The sequence below is a fragment of the Perna viridis genome, chromosome 13, assembly GCF_037379345.1.
Source record: "Perna viridis isolate PV_CMFRI_1.1 ecotype Kerala chromosome 13, ASM3737934v1, whole genome shotgun sequence".
Classification (NCBI taxonomy): Eukaryota; Metazoa; Mollusca; class Bivalvia; order Mytilida; family Mytilidae; genus Perna; species Perna viridis.
In genome coordinates, this window is record NC_142457.1 from 20,029,841 (window position 1) to 20,047,757 (window position 17,917).

Sequence of the window (17,917 nt, forward strand, 5' to 3'; positions counted from 1 at the left end):
GTCTATTTTTAGCCGTGGAGAAGTTTGTGTGGTAGAACCATTACATATGAATGTAACAATAAAAGATCATCCAATGCAGGATGTACAGTTAATAGCAATGGCTTCTCTGTCTAAGGTAAATACACAGTAGCAATGGCTTCTCTGTCTAAGGTAAACACACAGTAGCAATGGCTTCTCTGTCTAAGGTAAACACACAGTAGCAATGGCTTCTCTGTCTAAGGTAAACACACAGTAGCAATGGCTTCTCTGTCTAAGGTAAATACACAGTAGCAATGGCTTCTCTGTCTAAGGTAAACACACAGTTAATAGCTGTGGCTTCTCTGTCTAAGGTAAACACACAGTAGCAATGGCTTCTCTGTCTAAGGTAAATACACAGTAGCAATGGCTTCTCTGTCTAAGGTAAACACACAGTAGCAATGGCTTCTCTGTCTAAGGTAAACACACAGTAGCAATGGCTTCTCTGTCTAAGGTAAACACACAGTTAGTAGCAATGGCTTCTCTGTCTAAGGTAAACACACAGTAGCTGTGGCTTCTCTGTCTAAGGTAAACACACAGTAGCAATGGCTTCTCTGTCTAAGGTAAACACACAGTAGCAGTGGCTTCTCTGTCTAAGGTAAACACACAGTAGCTGTGGCTTCTCTGTCTAAGGTAAACACACAGTAGCAATGGCTTCTCTGTCTAAGGTAAACACACAGTTAATAGCAATGGCTTCTCTGTCTAAGGTAAACACACAGTTAGTAGCTGTGGCTTCTCTGTCTAAGGTAAACACACAGTTAGTAGCTGTGGCTTCTCTGGCTAAGGTAAACACACAGTTAGTAGCTGTGGCTTCTCTGTCTAAGGTAAACACACAGTTAATAGCAATGGCTTCTCTGTCTAAGGTAAATACACAGTAGCAATGGCTTCTCTGTCTAAGGTAAACACACAGTTAGTAGCCCTGGCTTCTCTGTCTAAGGTAAACACACAGTTAACAGCAATGGCTTCTCTGTCTAAGGTAAATACACAGTAGCAATGGCTTCTCTGTCTAAGGTAAACACACAGTTAATAGCAATGGCTTCTCTGTCTAAGGTAAACACACAGTTAGTAGCCCTGGCCTCTCTGTCTAAGGTAAACATACAGTTAATAGCAATGGCTTCTCTGTCTAAGGTAAACACACAGTTAGTAGCCGCGGCTTCTCTGTCTAAGATAAACACACAGTTAGTAGCCGTGGCTTCTCTGTCTAAGGTAAACACACAGTTAGTAGCTGTGGCTTCTCTGTCTAAGGTAAACACACAGTTAGTAGCTGTGGCTTCTCTGTCTAAGGTAAACACACAGTTAATAGCAATGGCTTCTCTGTCTAAGGTAAACACACAGTAGCAATGGCTTCTCTGTCTAAGGTAAACACACAGTAGCAATGGCTTCTCTGTCTAAGGTAAACACACAGTAGCAATGGCTTCTCTGTCTAAGGTAAATACACAGTAGCAATGGCTTCTCTGTCTAAGGTAAACACACAGTTAGTAGCCGCGACTTCTCTGTCTAAGATAAACACACAGTTAGTAGCCGTGGCTTCTATGTCTAAGTTAAATACAATGTTTGTAGCAATGGCTTCTCTGTCTAAGATAAACACACAGTTAGTAGCCGTGGCTTCTCTGTCTAAGTTAAATACAATGTTTGTAGCAATGGCTTCTCTGTCTAAGGTAAACACACAGTTAGTAGTTGTGGCTTCTCTGTCTAAGGTGAACACACAGTAGCTGTGGCTTCTCTGTCTAAGGTAAATACATTGTTAGTAGCTGTGGCTTCTCTGTTTAAGGTAAGTACAAAGTTAGTAGCTGTGGCTTCTCTGTCTAAGGTAAATACACAGTTTGTAGCTGTGGCTTCTCTGTCTAAGGTAAACACACAGTTAGTAGCCGTGGCTTCTCTGTCTAAGGTAAACACACTGTTAGTAGCCGTGGCTTCTCTGTCTAAGGTAAATACAATGTTAGTAGCCGTGGCTTCTCTGTCTAAGGGAAACACACAGTTAATAGCAATGGCTTCTCTGTCTAAGGGAAACACACAGTAGCAATGGCTTCTCTGTCTAAGGTAAATACACAGTAGCAGTGGCTTCTCTGTCTAAGGTAAATACACAGTAGCTGTGGCTTCTCTGTCTAAGGTAAATACACAGTAGCAGTGGCTTCTCTATCTAAGGGAAACACACAGTAGCAATGGCTTCTCTGTCTAAGGGAAACACACAGTAGCTGTGGCTTCTCTGTCTAAGGTAAATACACAGTAGCTGTGGCTTCTCTGTCTAAGGTAAATACACAGTAGCAGTGGCTTCTCTGTCTAAGGGAAACACACAGTAGCAGTGGCTTCTCTGTCTAAGGTAAACACACAGTAGCTGTGGCTTCTCTGTCTAAGGTAAACACACAGTAGCTGTGGCTTCTCTGTCTAAGGTAAACACGCAGTAGCAATGGCTTCTCTGTCTAAGGTAAACACGCAGTAGCAGTGGCTTCTCTGTCTAAGGTAAACACACAGTAGCTGTGGCTTCTCTGTCTAAGGTAAACACACAGTAGCAATGGCTTCTCTGTCTAAGGTAAACACACAGTAGCTGTGGCTTCTCTGTCTAAGGTAAACACACAGTAGCAATGGCTTCTCTGTCTAAGGTAAACACACAGTTAATAGCAATGGCTTCTCTGTCTAAGGTAAACACACAGTTAGTAGCTGTGGCTTCTCTGTCTAAGGTAAACACACAGTTAATAGCAATGGCTTCTCTGTCTAAGGTAAACACACAATTAGTAGCCCTGGCTTCTCTGTCTAAGGTAAACACACAGTTAATAGCAATGGCTTCTCTGTCTAAGGTAAATACATAGTAGCAATGGCTTCTCTGTCTAAGGTAAACACACAGTTAATAGCAATGGCTTCTCTGTCTAAGGTAAACACACAGTTAGTAGCCCTGGCTTCTCTGTCTAAGGTAAACATACAGTTAATAGCAATGGCTTCTCTGTCTAAGGTAAACACACAGTTAGTAGCCGCGGCTTCTCTGTCTAAGATAAACACACAGTTAGTAGCCGTGGCTTCTCTGTCTAAGTTAAATACAATGTTTGTAGCAATGGCTTCTCTGTCTAAGATAAACACACAGTTAGTAGCCGTGGCTTCTCTGTCTAAGTTAAATACAATGTTTGTAGCAATGGCTTCTCTGTCTAAGGTAAACACACAGTTAGTAGTTGTGGCTTCTCTGTCTAAGGTGAACACACAGTAGCCGTGGCTTCTCTGTCTAAGGTAAATACATTGTTAGTAGCTGTGGCTTCTCTGTTTAAGGTAAGTACACAGTTAGTAGCTGTGGCTTCTCTGTCTAAGGTAAATACACAGTTTGTAGCTGTGGCTTCTCTGTCTAAGGTAAACACACAGTTAGTAGCCATGGCTTCTCTGTCTAAGGTAAACACACTGTTAGTAGCCGTGGCTTCTCTGTCTAAGGTAAATACAATGTTAGTAGCCGTGGCTTCTCTGTCTAAGGTAAATACAATGTTAATAGCTTTGGCTTCTCTGTCTAAGGGAAACACACAGTAGCAATGGCTTCTCTGTCTAAGGGAAACACACAGTTAATAGCTGTGGCTTCTCTGTCTAAGGTAAACACACAGTTAGTAGTTGTGGCTTCTCTGTCTAAGGTGAACACACAGTTAGTAGCTGTGGCTTCTCTGTCTAAGGTAAATTCACAGTTAGTAGCGTGGCTTCTCTGTTTAAGGTAAACTCACAGTTAGTAGCCGTGGCTTCTCTGTCTAAGGTAAATAAACAGTTAATATCTGTAGCTTCTCTGTCTAAGGTAAATAAAAGGCAGCGATAGGAGTCATTTTAGCATTGATCGGAGGATCATCAACATCTTTTTTTAATAACTTTTACCAAAGAATTACTTTGATTTAAAAGCTTTATAGTAAACCATATGTCCATTTTTCGAGATTATGAAGTTCAAGAATTCTAGTTTTGAAGAAATTGATGTAGTAAATATTCTTTTATTTGTTGTTAAAAGATGACAAAATAACGGCCATTTTCTGTAAAAAAAATTATTGGGATTTTGACATTTGAATTACGATGCTTTAGTATTTTCCATTAATTATATAAGTATGTCATATGGTGGGATTTCATTTCAGCCAAATCAACTCTCTGTTTGATGACTTCTTTATATTTGATTCTCTTGCTATTTCAGGTGTTATTAGTGATTATACGTCCACAGCTTAAAGTTGTGTTTACTCATCCCCTTAAGGTAAGTTCAGAGTGATATAAATAACAATTTGTATTTGCATTTAAGAACACTTAATGTAAATATCATACTTTATACTTGTGAGACTTTTTAATTTTCTGAAGGTTCAATAACACCTTGTGTTACAATTTTTGCGGTGTATGGTTCACAAAGAACAAAGAGAAAAGAAAACCTTATTGATCTGTTGTTCTTATAAATAACAAAACCATACTCTTTAATTTGATTTATTTCTCTGAATTGCAACATGTCTCCACCTTAGAGCCTATCACCAAACCTTACCTGGCAGTTTATTATGATACATGTCAAATTCTATCTCTTCTATTTTTTTCAAACAGGGGAGTCCAGGTACATTACCTCTCTTAGCTTGGCAGTTTGTTGTGATACAAGTATCAGAGAAGGACAGAGTTATAGACCCTGTTTTAGCCTTTGCTAGGGAATCAACAGTTTTCTTTTATCAGGTATATAGTAGTTCCACAGTTATTGACAGAGTTATAGAACCTGTTTTAGCCTTTGGTTGAGAATTGACATTTACTTTTATCAGTTATATAGTAGTTTCACAGTTATTGACAGAATTATAGACCCCGTTTTAGCCTTTGGTTGAGAATCGACAGTTTACTTTTATCAGGTATATTGTAGTTCTATAGTTAAGGACAGAGTTATGGAACCTGATTTAGCCTTTGGTTGATAATCGACAGTTTACTTTTATCAGGTATATAGTAGTTTCACAGTTATTGACAGAATAATAGACCCTGTTTTAGCCTTTGGTTGAGAATCGACAGTTTACTTTTTATCAGGTATATTGTAGTTCTACAGTTAAGGACAGAGTTATAGACCCTGTTTTAAGCCTTTACTTGAGAATTGACAGTTTACTTTTATCAGGTATAGAGTAGATGATTTATGTTCTCTTTATCTGCTTCTGAGATTTATAAGACGTTTAAAAAGTATTTATGTGTTCTTCTATTTCAGATCATTTGCCAAAATGCACAAGAAATAAAATGCACTGGATTGCAGAAAATTCAGCTGGAATACAATCTTCTAAATATTACAGTTAGTATTTATTCAATACAAGTATACCAAGGCCAAGATTACGTCTGTATATTGTTCTCTACATTAGATCTCCTACTTATTAGTCCCCTATGGGCTTTAGATGAAGGGGACTTTAGATTTTTATGCGCTATACCAAAATTTCAGTTTTACAAGCTTTTTTCTAAAAATACCTGTTAACATTTTATAAATTTGATAATATGATAATATAACAAAGATCGGGTAATTATTCATTTAGATTGCTATAGAATTTGAAGCCTAATCTGTCCAATTGACCATGCATGAAACTTTGCCAATCTACATGCGTTAAATGGATTTGAACATCTTTCTTGACTTTATCCATATCCCTTCTTTTCTTCAAAATCAAGGTCATTTCCTCAGTTTTTCATTTATACTTGATAATCCAAGGTAGAATTTAGTCAGGGACTATGTATTGTTTTGCAATACTCTCAGAATGCTTATTGAATTTTCATGATGTGTTGTGAACAGAGATTAATTAATGTTAAGAAATTTTCCATTTTAAGTAACATTTTTGAATTTTTTACCCTAGGATGTCTTGCATTTTATATAAAAATCAGTAAAAAAATAAAAATCAATAAAAAATTAATAAAAAAATGTTTATAAAATTCAGACAGGAGGTGATTTATGTATGTCAAAAACCCACCAAATTCACTTTTATTTCATTCAGAATCAGTTACTGACTTAGTTAGTCTTAGTTATTCATTTTGGTGTTGGGCCTTTGAGATGAAATTTATATACCGTATTTTGGTGTGTATTATGCGCACATTTTTACATAGAAATTATTTCCAGAACGTGGGGGTGCGTATTATACATCAATACATAAGAATTGGCCACGAAATTAAAGATTTTGGTACATGAAAAGACATTGCATAATGTAAACAAACAAACCGGAAGTGAAATGTTACTGAAAGAAATTTTATCTGATCATCAAATACATCTTTAGGTATTGAATTTTTAGTGATATTTTCTTCAAATCATGTTCAAATGACTGAATAACATGTTTCAAACAAAGATTGTACAATATTTCCTTCTTATAAAGCATGATTAGAAATTAATATGAAACAACTAAAAACATAAAAGTAACTAATTCCTTTTTTTGTCAAACCCTCCTTATCAAATGTTTTGACAGCAGAAAATGATTATTCTGATACTTATTTTGATTGTTTCTAACTATTTTCTTTCTTTAAAGTATGTTTTTAAATGAAAAATTTGAGTTACCACCAAAACGTCCAATTTTCCCAACTTTCGATTTTGTTTTACAAGTCATTTCATACATCCTGTCAATTTTATCATGCTTCGGAATTAAAATTATCCAATTTATGTAACTACTGATGTTAACTTGATGTTTTAGTCTGCATTGGAGTTTCTTTCCTTCACATTTTCATAGGAAACACTGCATCAAAGTAAATAAATTGATTGAACAAGTGCAAAATATCAATTTTTTTGTCTTACAAAATTTTACTGCAACCTAAGTCTAAAAAACTTTTTTTTCACACATTAAAACCTTCAAAATTGCGCTGCACACAATACATAAATGCGCACTATACACACCAAAATACGGTAGGTAGTACATGAAATTAACATTTTGCAAGAGTTATTGTTCTTGATTTGGTATGATTTGGTTGGTTTTAGTGAGGGGTTTAAGTGTGATTTCCTCTAAAGTACAGATATAAATACAGAAAGGACTATTATGACATAAAAATATAACATATCATATGCTACATATTATGTAGACCAAAAAGCATCATTTGTTTCGTGGGTTTTTCTACACCTTACTATAAGCAGTGTCTGAATTTTATATGGACTTTTACTTAAGTTTTTATTTGAAAAAGTTTTAAAACTGATTTGATTGTCATTATGAATTTTTCTGTTATTTTTCTTTTAGTGGATGAATCCAAAGACTTTGGTTGCCATGGATACTAAAGAAAAAATACATGTGATAGATGTCAGATCTGAAGAGGAATTGGAGGTAAAACAATCAGTTATCTCCCCTGTTGGAACTTTTCTCTTTTCTGACATAGACAAAACTAAGATAGAACAAAGTAACTATAGTAAAAGTAAAAGTTGATTAAATGATAACATTGGCCAAACTCTTTTGTATAAATGATATGCTTTGAAGGCCTTTTTTATGTATCAGACACCAAGTATAAAAACTAGGGCAGTAAAACATATAAGTAATGGAGAAGGCACTTTTATTCTTTGTATATGGATGGGTGTTCACGTCTCTTGACAAAATATAAACTTAAACAAAGCACCAATAGAACTTCTGTAAATGGCTTCCCTGGTGAAAATGTGCCTTCCCCAGGTACCTCATATCTTAAAATTGAACAGCCTTAAATATTTATGGTGACTTGTCAGCAAATTTAGCATTCCCTTTATAATTATGCAGGTTATAGATATATCTGAAGTGATGTTAGTCTACAACACTAGTCACTTTAAGTCTCTAGCCACTGGTGGTAATGTAAGTCAGGCCCTAGCATTTGCTGGAGAGAAGGCCTGTTATCAAACCATTGTCAGCCATAATGGACAACTCTTTATACTGGGCACCAAGACTGTTCATCTGTACACATTGAGGTCATGGAGAGAGGTATGTTTATACTGGGCACCAGGACTGTTCATCTGTACACATTGAAGTCATGGAGAGAGGTATGTTTATACTGGGCACCAGGACTGTTCATCTGTACACTTTGAGGTCATGGAGAAAGGTGTGTTTATATTGGGCATCAGGACTTTTTATCTATACACATTGAGGTCATGGAGAGAGGTATGTTTATACTTGGCACCAGGAGTGTTCATCTGTACACATTGAGGTCATGGAGAGAGGTATTTTTATACTGGGCACCAGGACTGTTCACCTGTGCACACTGAGGTCATGGAGAGAGGTAGGTGAATAGGATTTAAATACTATGGATTTATACTGATTGATAATTAGAAGACAATGGCTATGCTAATTAAATGGCTTCAAAACATTTGTATACTATGTCCCCACTCAACAAGTGAATGGTACATTGGAATTACCTTTTCCATCCTTCGGTTCAAATTTCCTTCGCAATTGTCTCAGCTCCCAATGGGCTGATTGATTTCAAATTTGGTATGTGGCTTCATATAAATAGGGCATATGCATAAAGAAATTTTGTTTGCTCTCCTATATCAAATTTTTGTTTTGTAGGAATTTACTATTTTTCACTAATTGGTGGAATGATAGAGAAAAATTTTGCCAAAAAAATTTCAGCTCAAAATTGAATGAATTAATTTCAGATATAGTATGTGGCTTTATAGAGATGTTGTAAGCGATTTTGCTTGCTCTCCGATATTAACTTCCTATATGGATGGGGGGATGCCTAGCATGACAATGCATGCAAATTCATGTTGACACAGTCCTTGTACATTAAAGATATTTTTTTGTAGGGGTTTGACATGTTAAGTGCTGGAATGACGAATCAGAACACTGCCCTGACACTTCATATTGATATTTATATTTGACAGAGAATAGATGTACTGGTAAAACAAAATAAGTATCAGGATGGCCTAGCTCTGGCTCTGTCGTTCTATGAAGGGAATGGTAAAGCTGTTGTAGGACTGACAGGATCTACCAACAAGAGAAAACAGATTGTTGCTGATCTGGTATCATAAAATATTTAATTTAAAGCAATGTCTGCTACAACAATAAAAAAAAACAGAACTAAACTGAACCAATCCAGAAATCTGTATGAAAATTAAATACAGGAAACATTAAAAGCCAAAGACAGATTCACAAAGGAAACAGCAGTTAGGGAACAAGGCTGATTTACAAAGGAGACAGCAGCTAGGGGACAAGGCTGATTTACAAAGGAAACAGCAGCTAGGGGACAAGGCTGATTTGTTTGTTAACAAATTGTTAAATAATTCTTACATAGAAAGCTTGTTAATGCAGCTTATTTCAAAACAATTAAAATTCAGTAGATTTTGATGAAACTTTATATGAAGATTTTGCATCATACATGTATGAAGGGTTTTCACATACATGTTGTACTTTTATCTTATATATATTATCTTACTGTGGAGGTACTTTTATTACTGGGTACCAATTTAAATCTAGATTCATGGATTAGAAATCTCTTTTATACAAACGCATTGGGAATTTCCTTTTTAGTGAGAACCAAATTTCATGGTTTACCAAACCCATGAAAACCAGGAAAAAAAACTGGTTCCCCATGAAAAACAAAGCATATGATGATCATACCCTCATGAAAAAAAAACATGATGATTTATCATCATATCCTCATGAAAAAAAAAACACATAATGATCATATCCTCATGAAAAAAAAGCATTATTAACATATGATATCATGTGAACAAACATATGATTGTAATATGTTAATGTGAACTCAAACATATGATTATTGTATGATAACATGTGAACTGATATGATATCATGTGAACTAAACTATATATTATATCATGCTTGATTCATATGATAATCATGTGTTGCATACGATATGATTTTCATTTGTGGCAAATTTAGCTGTGTAGAAGTGCAATTTCTTCTAAACAGATTATTGGATTTGTTCAAAAGTATGCACATCAAAACAAATGTTCATGAAGGAATTCAGGTGCCGTCCAAAATGAAATTCTCAAATACCTTCAATCATTCATGAATACTTATGATATAAAATAACCCACAACCTGTCTGTCAGGCAAAAAAATGGTTTTGTCATCTGCTACTAGCAGGAAAAGGTTAGGTTGGTAGGGAAATTATTTTATTTTTCAAAAATATTTTATATTGAGTTAACAGTGAAACATTATAGACTTTGATAGTGCTTGAGCCAAAATGGCCATAAAATGTTTAGGTTGGGTAGCATAAAACACATATTATTTTGTTGTTGCTGATTTGTTTTCCAGATGTTAGACTTATTGTTTGATTATGTTGACCTGTCAATGACCACACTCTGTCCAGAGAAAGGCAAGATGGAAGAGTTAGAGGAGTATTATATGGTATACATCTTTTACATAATAACATTAGTTAATATTTTATGGCATACATTACATTAGTTGAATTTTTATGTCATACAATAGCTGTATACGGGTGTCAAAAGAATATGCCGGCAGCAGCGCTAAGCTTGTAAAAGTCGACTAAATAGTGCTCAGAACCCTGGCCGGGGCTAGCGCACTCTGCCATAGAGCAACTGGGTTGTGTGGCCCAGGTGGTTGGAAGGGGTACAGTCCTTGAACCGATCTGCATAACGATTTGACGGATCGATGATTGTTGACTGATTGATCGCTGACTGATCGATGATCGGTAACTAATCTGATCACAGTTTTTTTATGTAAAATGACATAAGATCTGTTTTAAATTAAAGAAATGTGAAATAAAAGTATAAATTAATGTTTATATCTATTACGTTATGTGAATATATGTAAAATTAATTATTAAAGAAAACAACAAAAACAGTAAAATACATTGACCGTTATGTGGTCACGTGATGCAATTACCAGTTAAATGGATCAGTTTGATGGATCGATGACTGACCGGATACTGATCGGTGATTGATGACCGGTCACAATTTTTATTGCACGGATTGGTTCAGGTACTGTACCCCAGGCATGTTACATGCTGTGGTTGTCAGGCTATAATACGGAAAAACCTTACCGCAAACCATAGTGGTGCACCACGTTGGGAAAGATGCCACGTTCCTAGCATGTTAAAAACCATGCTGTTGTAGTCGATGGGAGTAGGAAACTTTGCACTCCGCCACAGGAGGCTAAATTGCCGACCCTACCCATCTCTCCCTTTTTAGCTCACCTTGCCGAAGGCCATGTGAGCTGCTGCCATCACTTGGCGTCGTCCTTTGTCGTCGTCCGTTGTCGTCGTCCGTACTCGTCATTAACAATTGTACAAAACTCTTCTCCTCTGAAACTACTTGACTATTTAGAACCAAACTTTTTTTTTTCATTTTTATTTTTTCTAAATTTTCCAACAGTCATATACAATCATCATTACATAAAACACAAAACTTATATTGTTCACAAATATCATAACATGATTTAGTATACAAAGAATACATATACTCATTAAGAAATGTATATGTTGTTGAAAAATTATTGTTGAAAAATATTTTTGTAAATAATAGGGGGTTTTCCAAAAAAATCAGAGAATTAAAAAAATGATAAAAAAATAAAGGAGAAATAAATCCAGAGAAAAAAAACAAACAAACACAAAAGAGGAGAAGTCCTGTTTTCTAATTTGAAATACATTAATAAATCATTCGTTTCACTTACAATTATTGTGAGTCCTAGACATTAAATATATTTTGGAATTTACTCCACTTATTATTGAACTTAGTAATATACTTATTTTTTACTGCAAACATTTTTTCTGTCTTATACATATCTTGCAACTTACATTGTAATGCTACTATAGATAAATTATTTTTAAAACACCTTGAATCATAAATATATTTCATGATATTAAAAAAATATAATGTTTTTGGGGTCATTTTTAGAAAGTTTTGAAACATCACCAAAAATAAAACTTAGTTTTGTAATTGGAATACTTAAACCATGTGAAAGAAACCAATATTCAACATTATGTAAAAAATCTTGAACTATGTTACAATTCCATAGCAAATTTTAAATTGTTTCATTTTCTGTGTGACAAAATGTACAAAAAGGATCATCAACAATTTTCATTTAAAAGAAGCTTATTTATAGTAAGTATATAATGGTTTATTCTATACTGAAGCCACTTGAGTTTAGTATTCTTAGTGACTACAAATGGAAGCTTAAAAATACAATTCCATTCTAAATTATGTTCACTTAGTAGTTCACTCCATTTTTTTGTCCATTTTTGGACAGGTTTCATTTTTCACAAATATATTGTACATATGTTTTGACCCTCTATTACTTCTAATAAGGTTTTGAAATACAGAAGGTATAAATGGTCTACATAGAATAGTGGTACCTTTTACAAAATATTTTGCTGCTGATTTTACAGCTGCTCTCAAACTATTGTATTTCATAACATCAATATTTATTCCATACTTTTGGTGTAACTGATACAAAGTATTCAGAATCGTACAAATCATTAATATAAGTAATACCATGTTCAAACCAATCTTTGAAGGATGGTGGCTCATTATCTATTTTAATAATATTGTTTAACCATATAGGATTTGAAAGAAAATATTCCCAATTCGTGTCTCTTTCTCTGTCAATTAATATTTCCCAAGATCTTAAAACAACTTTCCAAGAATAATTTTTTATCTTTTTTATGTAGACACCACCACAACTAAACAATTTGTTTTTGTCAATATAAGACATAAAAATATTTTGCCATTTACAATTTTTTTGACAAACCCTTCTGATCCTAGTTGATTTCAATGCATTTATAAATACATTTAAATTAATCATTTTCAGTCCACCATCTGAGTATTCTTTACATAAAATATCTTTTTTATCCTTATGGACTGGTGAGTTCCAAATAAATGTAAACATGAGGTCATTTATTTTTTTGATAGTTTCTTCATCAGAGTTTGGTAAAGAAATTATCCAGTGGTTTAGTATTGGCAGAATTAGAGACTTTATGACTGTAATTCTACCAATAACAGTAAGGTTTCTTTTTGACCACTGTTTTAGTAATGATTTGATCTGCAAAATTCTGTCAAAATAATTTATTTTAACAATTTTGTTCAGATCAACATCAAAATTCACACCAAGTAGTTTAAAAGATGTTTCACCCGAAGACAGATCTTTGTCTGAACACAATATATCACTACTATATTTTTTACTCCCAATCCAAATTACTTGGGTTTTAGAAAAATTAATATTCAAGCCAGATATTTTAGCATACCAATCAAGTTCAATAAGAGATTCACTAAGAGATTTTTCATCACCATCCAAAATTAAAGATGTGTTGTTAGCAAACTGTGACATTTTATGTTCCGTCTGCAAAACCTGAATACCACATATATCCTTATTACCATGAATCTTGATAGCAAGAATTTCTGCACATAAAATAAACAGGTAAGGTGACAGAGGATCTCCTTGCTTACATCGACGTCCAATATGAAAAAAAAATCTGAAAGATTTCCACCTTGAATAACAGCAGATTTTATATTTGAGTAAAACACTTTAACCCATTTAATAATAGATTCATCAAAATTAAACAACTTGAAAACACAATGTAAAAATTCCCATAAAATTGAATCGAAAGCTTTTTCAAAATCAATTAATAATAATAAACCTGGTATATCTTCTTCCTCTGTATACTGCATAATATCATAAATAAGTTGAATATTTTGCCTGATTTAACGCCTGCTAATGAAGCCTGTCTGATCAAAGTCAATCAGTTTGTGTAAAACTTTCTTAAATCCGTTAGCAATAACTGCAGAGCCAATCTTATATACTGTATTAAGCTATGAAATGGGACGTCAGTTTCTCAAAAAATGACGAGGTTTATTTGCTTTTGGTAGACAATTAATAATTCTTTGTTTCCGAGTAACAGAAAGTTCACCTATATCATAACCATAGTTTAAAGATTCCACTACAAAGTGTTGAAGATCTTTACAAATTCTGCTGAAAATCCATCTGATCCAGGTGTTTTATTGTTTTTCATTTTTTTCAACACAACAACTGCTTCATGGATGGTAATTTTTCCTTCTAGATTGTTTTGTTCATCTCCAGTTGAAATGCTATATTGTGTTTGATATAAATCTTTTTTTATAAATCATTCAAGTTACAACCAGTATAAGAATCTTTACATTGATATAAGTTTTCATAAAATAATTTTGCTTCTCTTAATATTTCAAACTGATCTGTTATAACTTGACCATCATCTTTTTCTACTTTTGGAACAATTTTACTTACAAAATTTTTTGATTCCAGTCCACAAAAATATCCTGAAGGCTTTTCACCGTCTTCCACCAATTGTACTCTTGACCTAATTAGTTTTCCTTTCATCTTTTCTTTATGTAGATTTTCAGGTTCATGCTTCTTATTTTCTAATTCATCTATAGAATGTTCATCTATTCCTGCTTCTAACTGCATAATTTTATTTTTCAAGTCATGCTCTTTTTTCTAAGATTCCCTGTTTACTTGTTACTCCCGTAGTGGTATCAGTTCAATGTGGAACCTGAAAAATTCGAAAGATCTTTTGGAGACAATCAGTTCAAGAAGATTATCTGAATATAATAGCATTAAAACCTATGATTTTTCAACATTGTATACTTCTATTCCACATACTCAGTTAAAATCCTGACTTAAAAATATTATACATCGTTGTTTTTCCAAAAAAGATGGTACACCTAGATACAAATATATAGTTCTTGGTAGAGATTCCTCAAACTTTGTAAGAAATAATTCCCAATCATCTTCCAAATATACAGAGGAAGATGTTTACAAAATGCTGGAATTTTTAATCAACAACATATTTGTCCAGTGTGGTGGATGTGTTTTTCAACAAACAGTCGGCATTCCAATGGGAACAAATTGTGCTCCTTTACTTGCTTACCTATTCCTTCACTCTTATGAGACTGACTTTATAGCTGATCTGATCAGAAAGAAAGAATATCATTTAGCTAGATCCTTCAATCTCAGTTTCTCTGCTATATAGATGACGTATTATCTTTAAACAATCCTAATTTCGGGGATTTGATACATCGCATCTTCCCAATAGAACTTGAGATAAAGGATACTACAGACACTGTGAAGTCAGCCTCATATCTTGACCTACACTTAGAAATCGATGGTATAGGAAAACTATTGACCAAACTTTACGACAAACGTGATGACTTTTCATTCAGAATTGTCAACTTTCCTTTCATCTGTGGCAACATCCCTTCGGCACCTGCATATGGAGTGTTCATATCACAACTCATACGTTATGCCAGAGCTTGCCGAAACTATGCAGACTTTTTGTATCGCGCTAGTACTCTAACAAATAGGCTTCTGAAACAGGGTTATGTTGCTACAAGATTGAAGTCATCACTACAGAAGTTTTATGGTTGTCATCATGAACTTGTGGATCATTATGGTGTATCCATCTGCACCATGAAAACTGATTTATTCAACGGGTCGTAGTTTTCCTTTCCTTGTTTGTCTACTCCGGACTTGACTTTTTATGAGCAACTCAACGAGTGTTTCTAGAAAAGCAGAGGATGCTTACCCTACCGGTGCACCTGGTCCATGCTCCCAGTTTTCAGTGGAGTCCGAGTTGCTCATTTGCTTTTGTTACTTTGTATGTATGATTTTAGTTACTTTATGTTCTTTGTTGTGTATGTCTGTTTTCCATGTCTGGTCTTTGTCCCTGGATTACATTCTTTCGATTACCGCTGTAACCTTGTTTCCCTTGATTACTCTTTAAAACTAGAATAGGATATGGTTTTGCCATGAATTTCCATCAGTAAAGTTTCAGGAAATAGCTGCATATTTATCCTAAAGTGAATATCCTCATTATTTGTAGTATCAATATTGTCAAAGTTGTAAACAAGAGCAGCATACTGTTTTTTTTTTTTATTATTTGAAATTTTGTTTTTGACACTTTTCATATATTCTGAATCATACAGTAAAGAATTATTGAATTTCCATAGCCCCTTGCCACAAACAAATGGATTGAACTCTAAATCTAGAACTATCGTAGAATGGTTAGGCCTGTAGCTAGGTTCAACAGAACAGTTTTTCAAATAAATTAATGTGTTCTCTGAGAGAAGAAAGAAGTCTAGTGTAGCCTGTTTGAAAGGTGTTGTTTTGCGCCAAGTGTACCTTCGTAGACTTGGAAAAAATTCCCTAAAAGGATCAAATAGTCCTCTTTCTTCTATTAACTCGAGAACCCTTTTTCTAGCATTAGGATTGTTAATATGTAAATAATTATAATAAACTAAATAAGGGTTGAGATCAAGATTAAAATCACCACAAATAACAAAATTGTCATTACCAAAGTTATCTATTACAGAAAAAATCATATAAAAATCAGTGGAGTCAGTATTTTGCCCATATATACATACCAGAGTCATTTTTTTCTGTTTGAACTACAATATCTAGGATTAAATAGTTTCCACTTACATCTCTCTTTTCCTTTAAAATACTTAATTCAAAATTATTGTTGAAAAAAATTGCTACTCCTCTGGAGTCCGAATTCAGTGAGGAAAAGTAGCATTCATAGCCCCACATAGACCAAACATCACTTGATTTCAGATGAAAAGTGTGTGTCTTGAAGACAATAAATATTACAGTGTATTAATTTCAACATGTTGAAAACGTCTTTTCTCTTTGCAGTGTCTCTCAATCCCTAACAATTAACAGACATAATTTTTAAAGAACCCATATTAGATATTTCATTCTAACAAAAACATGCAATATGATTAATTTTGTCATAAAGTGAAAGAAACATTGATTCAAATAATTCATATAAGAGTAATAAATTCCTAGTCAGTACACATTGCAAACATATGTACATATATAAAACAGGACAATATTTTCTCACTCATATATATATAAAAAGGGGGGACAAGACTTTAAAACTATTTTGAATTAGAACCAAACTCGGTATGACTAAAGTACGCCATTACTAAAATAGAACATGGGGGTCAGACAGTAGTTTTTCACATATATCTCCCAAACTGTTTGGTTAAGCGAAATTCTGACATGGGCAAAATTGTTCAGCTTGATGATATCTTTCTCTGGTTAAATTTTGGTTTTAATCCATTAACCCATGTTGGAGTAATTGCCCTTTTTCGACAATCTTTGCTATTTTTAATGTTATTTCTTTCAAAAATCATCTCCTCTGACACTACTTGACCAATTGAAACCAAACTTGGTATGAATGTTCCTTTGGGTATCCTGCATAGAACTGAAATGGGGATTTTAGATCTGTCAAAAAACATGGCAGCCATTACTAAAATAGAACATAGGGGTCAGACAGTAGTTATTCACATATATCTGCCAAACTGCTTGGTTAAGCGAAATTCAGACACGGGTAAAATTGTTCAGCTTGATGAAATCTATCTCTGGTTAAATTTTGGTTTTAATCTGTTAAGCCATGTTGGAGTTATTGCCCTTTTTCAACGATCTTTGCTATTTTTAATGTAATTTCTTTCAAAAATCATCTCCTCTGACACTACTTGACCAATTGAAACCAAACTTGGTATGAATGTTCCTTTGGGTATCCTGCAGAGAACTGATATTGGGATTTTTGATCTGTCGAAAAACTTGGCCGCCTTTACTAAAAATAGAACATGGGTGTCAGACAGCAGTTTTTCGCATATATCTCCTAAACTGTTAGGTTTAGCAAAATTCTGACATGGATAAAATTGTTCAGCATGATGAGGTCTATTTCTGATATAATTTTGGTTTTAGTCCATTTAGCCATTTTGGAATTATTGCCCTTTTTCAACAATTATTGCCATTTTTAATGTTATTTCTTTCAAAAATCTTTTCCTCTGACACTTCTCTGCCAATTGAAACCAAACTTGGTATAAATATTTCTTGGGGTATCCTGCATTAAACTGAGGTGGGGGTTTTTGATCTGTCAAAAAAACATGGCTGCTGTTGCTAAAAATAGAACATAGGGGTCAGACAGTAGTTTTTCACATATATTTCTAAAACAGTTAGGCTTAGCCAAATTCTTTCAATTGCTGAAATGATCCTTATTATTAGGACTACAGAAGTTTT

At 34.0% G+C, this 17,917-nt stretch overlaps 1 protein-coding gene across 1 annotated transcript in view; it reads left to right on the forward strand.

Moving 5' to 3' along the window:
• Positions 1–17,917, forward strand: part of LOC148599875 (vacuolar protein sorting-associated protein 8 homolog) — a 72,831-nt gene that overhangs the window by 12,122 nt on the left and 42,792 nt on the right. The window contains exons 11-18 of the mRNA XM_088559684.1: positions 13–115; positions 4,154–4,210; positions 4,543–4,665; positions 5,174–5,254; positions 7,158–7,241; positions 7,662–7,859; positions 8,759–8,896; positions 10,154–10,246. Coding sequence (XP_088415810.1) covers positions 13–115; positions 4,154–4,210; positions 4,543–4,665; positions 5,174–5,254; positions 7,158–7,241; positions 7,662–7,859; positions 8,759–8,896; positions 10,154–10,246 — 877 coding nt within the window. The remainder of the gene's footprint in view (positions 1–12; positions 116–4,153; positions 4,211–4,542; positions 4,666–5,173; positions 5,255–7,157; positions 7,242–7,661; positions 7,860–8,758; positions 8,897–10,153; positions 10,247–17,917) is intronic.